Source organism: Aplysia californica, unplaced genomic scaffold, assembly GCF_000002075.1.
Source record: "Aplysia californica isolate F4 #8 unplaced genomic scaffold, AplCal3.0 scaffold00386, whole genome shotgun sequence".
NCBI classification, from domain to species: domain Eukaryota; kingdom Metazoa; phylum Mollusca; class Gastropoda; order Aplysiida; family Aplysiidae; genus Aplysia; species Aplysia californica.
Genome location: NW_004797656.1, coordinates 65300 through 66407, shown reverse-complemented (window position 1 = coordinate 66407; position 1108 = coordinate 65300). Strand labels below are relative to the sequence as shown.

At 34.3% G+C, this 1108-nt stretch overlaps 1 protein-coding gene across 1 annotated transcript in view; it reads left to right on the top strand.

Moving 5' to 3' along the window:
* Positions 1-67: 67 nt before the first annotated feature.
* Positions 68-1108, top strand: part of LOC101850265 (polypeptide N-acetylgalactosaminyltransferase 5) — a gene marked incomplete in the record, with an annotated part of 16756 nt that continues 15715 nt past the window's right edge. The window contains 1 exon segment of the mRNA XM_013085557.1: positions 68-288. Within this exon segment, the coding sequence (XP_012941011.1) occupies positions 271-288 (18 nt within the window).

Below are 1108 nucleotides of genomic sequence, written 5' to 3'. Positions count from 1 at the left end.
CCACAAAAAATAAGTAATAAAAACACTAACACTAATTATTACAACAGTGTATGAAGAGTGTCACTAAAACCTAATAATAAAAAAACATAGCATAATCCACAGTCCAATTTCTTAAACTAAACGAACGTTAGGACACACAACGTTTTGTCATTTTCTTCGGACAACAGCGAGCCGGCGAGCGGTTGTCTGTCGTAGCACATCAGTACGTCGTATCAATACCATGTCCAAATATACACGTGTACACAATTCGACTAGTTTCCTGTATTGTGTATGTATGTGTACTATTGTGTAAGTTCATTTCTACCAAAATATTATGTTTTTAATTTAATATCTTATGAACAGTGTTAATACAAAACAAAACAAAAAACCTCGAAAACGTACCAAAAGCTCATTTCGTGTACAAACGATATTTATGAACTGAAAATGTCAAAAATATAAAAAAAAGGTTAAGGATTGTGTACCAATAAACTGTGCCTTTATCAAAAGATTTTCCCGAGATATGTACATTACTTTTTATCCTTATAACGCCTACAACTGCGAAGTCTACATTTTAATTGCCTCTGCAAATTAATTGATGGTGTGTCTTTAGTAGGCTAGCATGACGTGTTGATGGTGCCAGCTCCTAAGATTATTTTAAAGAAGGAGGAAACTAAAGGATTCCGCGAGTCTTTCCAGTTTTGTGAATTTCTTGTAAAGTGTGTAGGGAAAAATCCCCTGCTCTTTAAACTAAAAGTTTATTAGGCAAGGGAGACACTAATAGAATCTTTTCTCTTCTTCATAGATCGAAACGTTAATTTCGAAAGGACAACGGTGAGTACAAACAGCTAAATGAACGTGACATGTATTATTGAATTTGCAATGTTTCTAGCTACGATCGACAAGATTCAGTTCCTTTAAGAGGCGGGCTACTTTCGGCCCTGTTTGCCGGGGTTAACATGAGCTGCACAGTGTAGCACGTCATACCAGTGCATAGAAAGACGGGGATATTCTATAAAAGAAATAAGTAGTAAAAAAACATATTGTATTTTCGAAACAAACTTTTTAGAAAAGAAAATTATAACAACGGAACAAAAATAAAAAGTTGCTTCATTGTGTATTGTTTACCTTT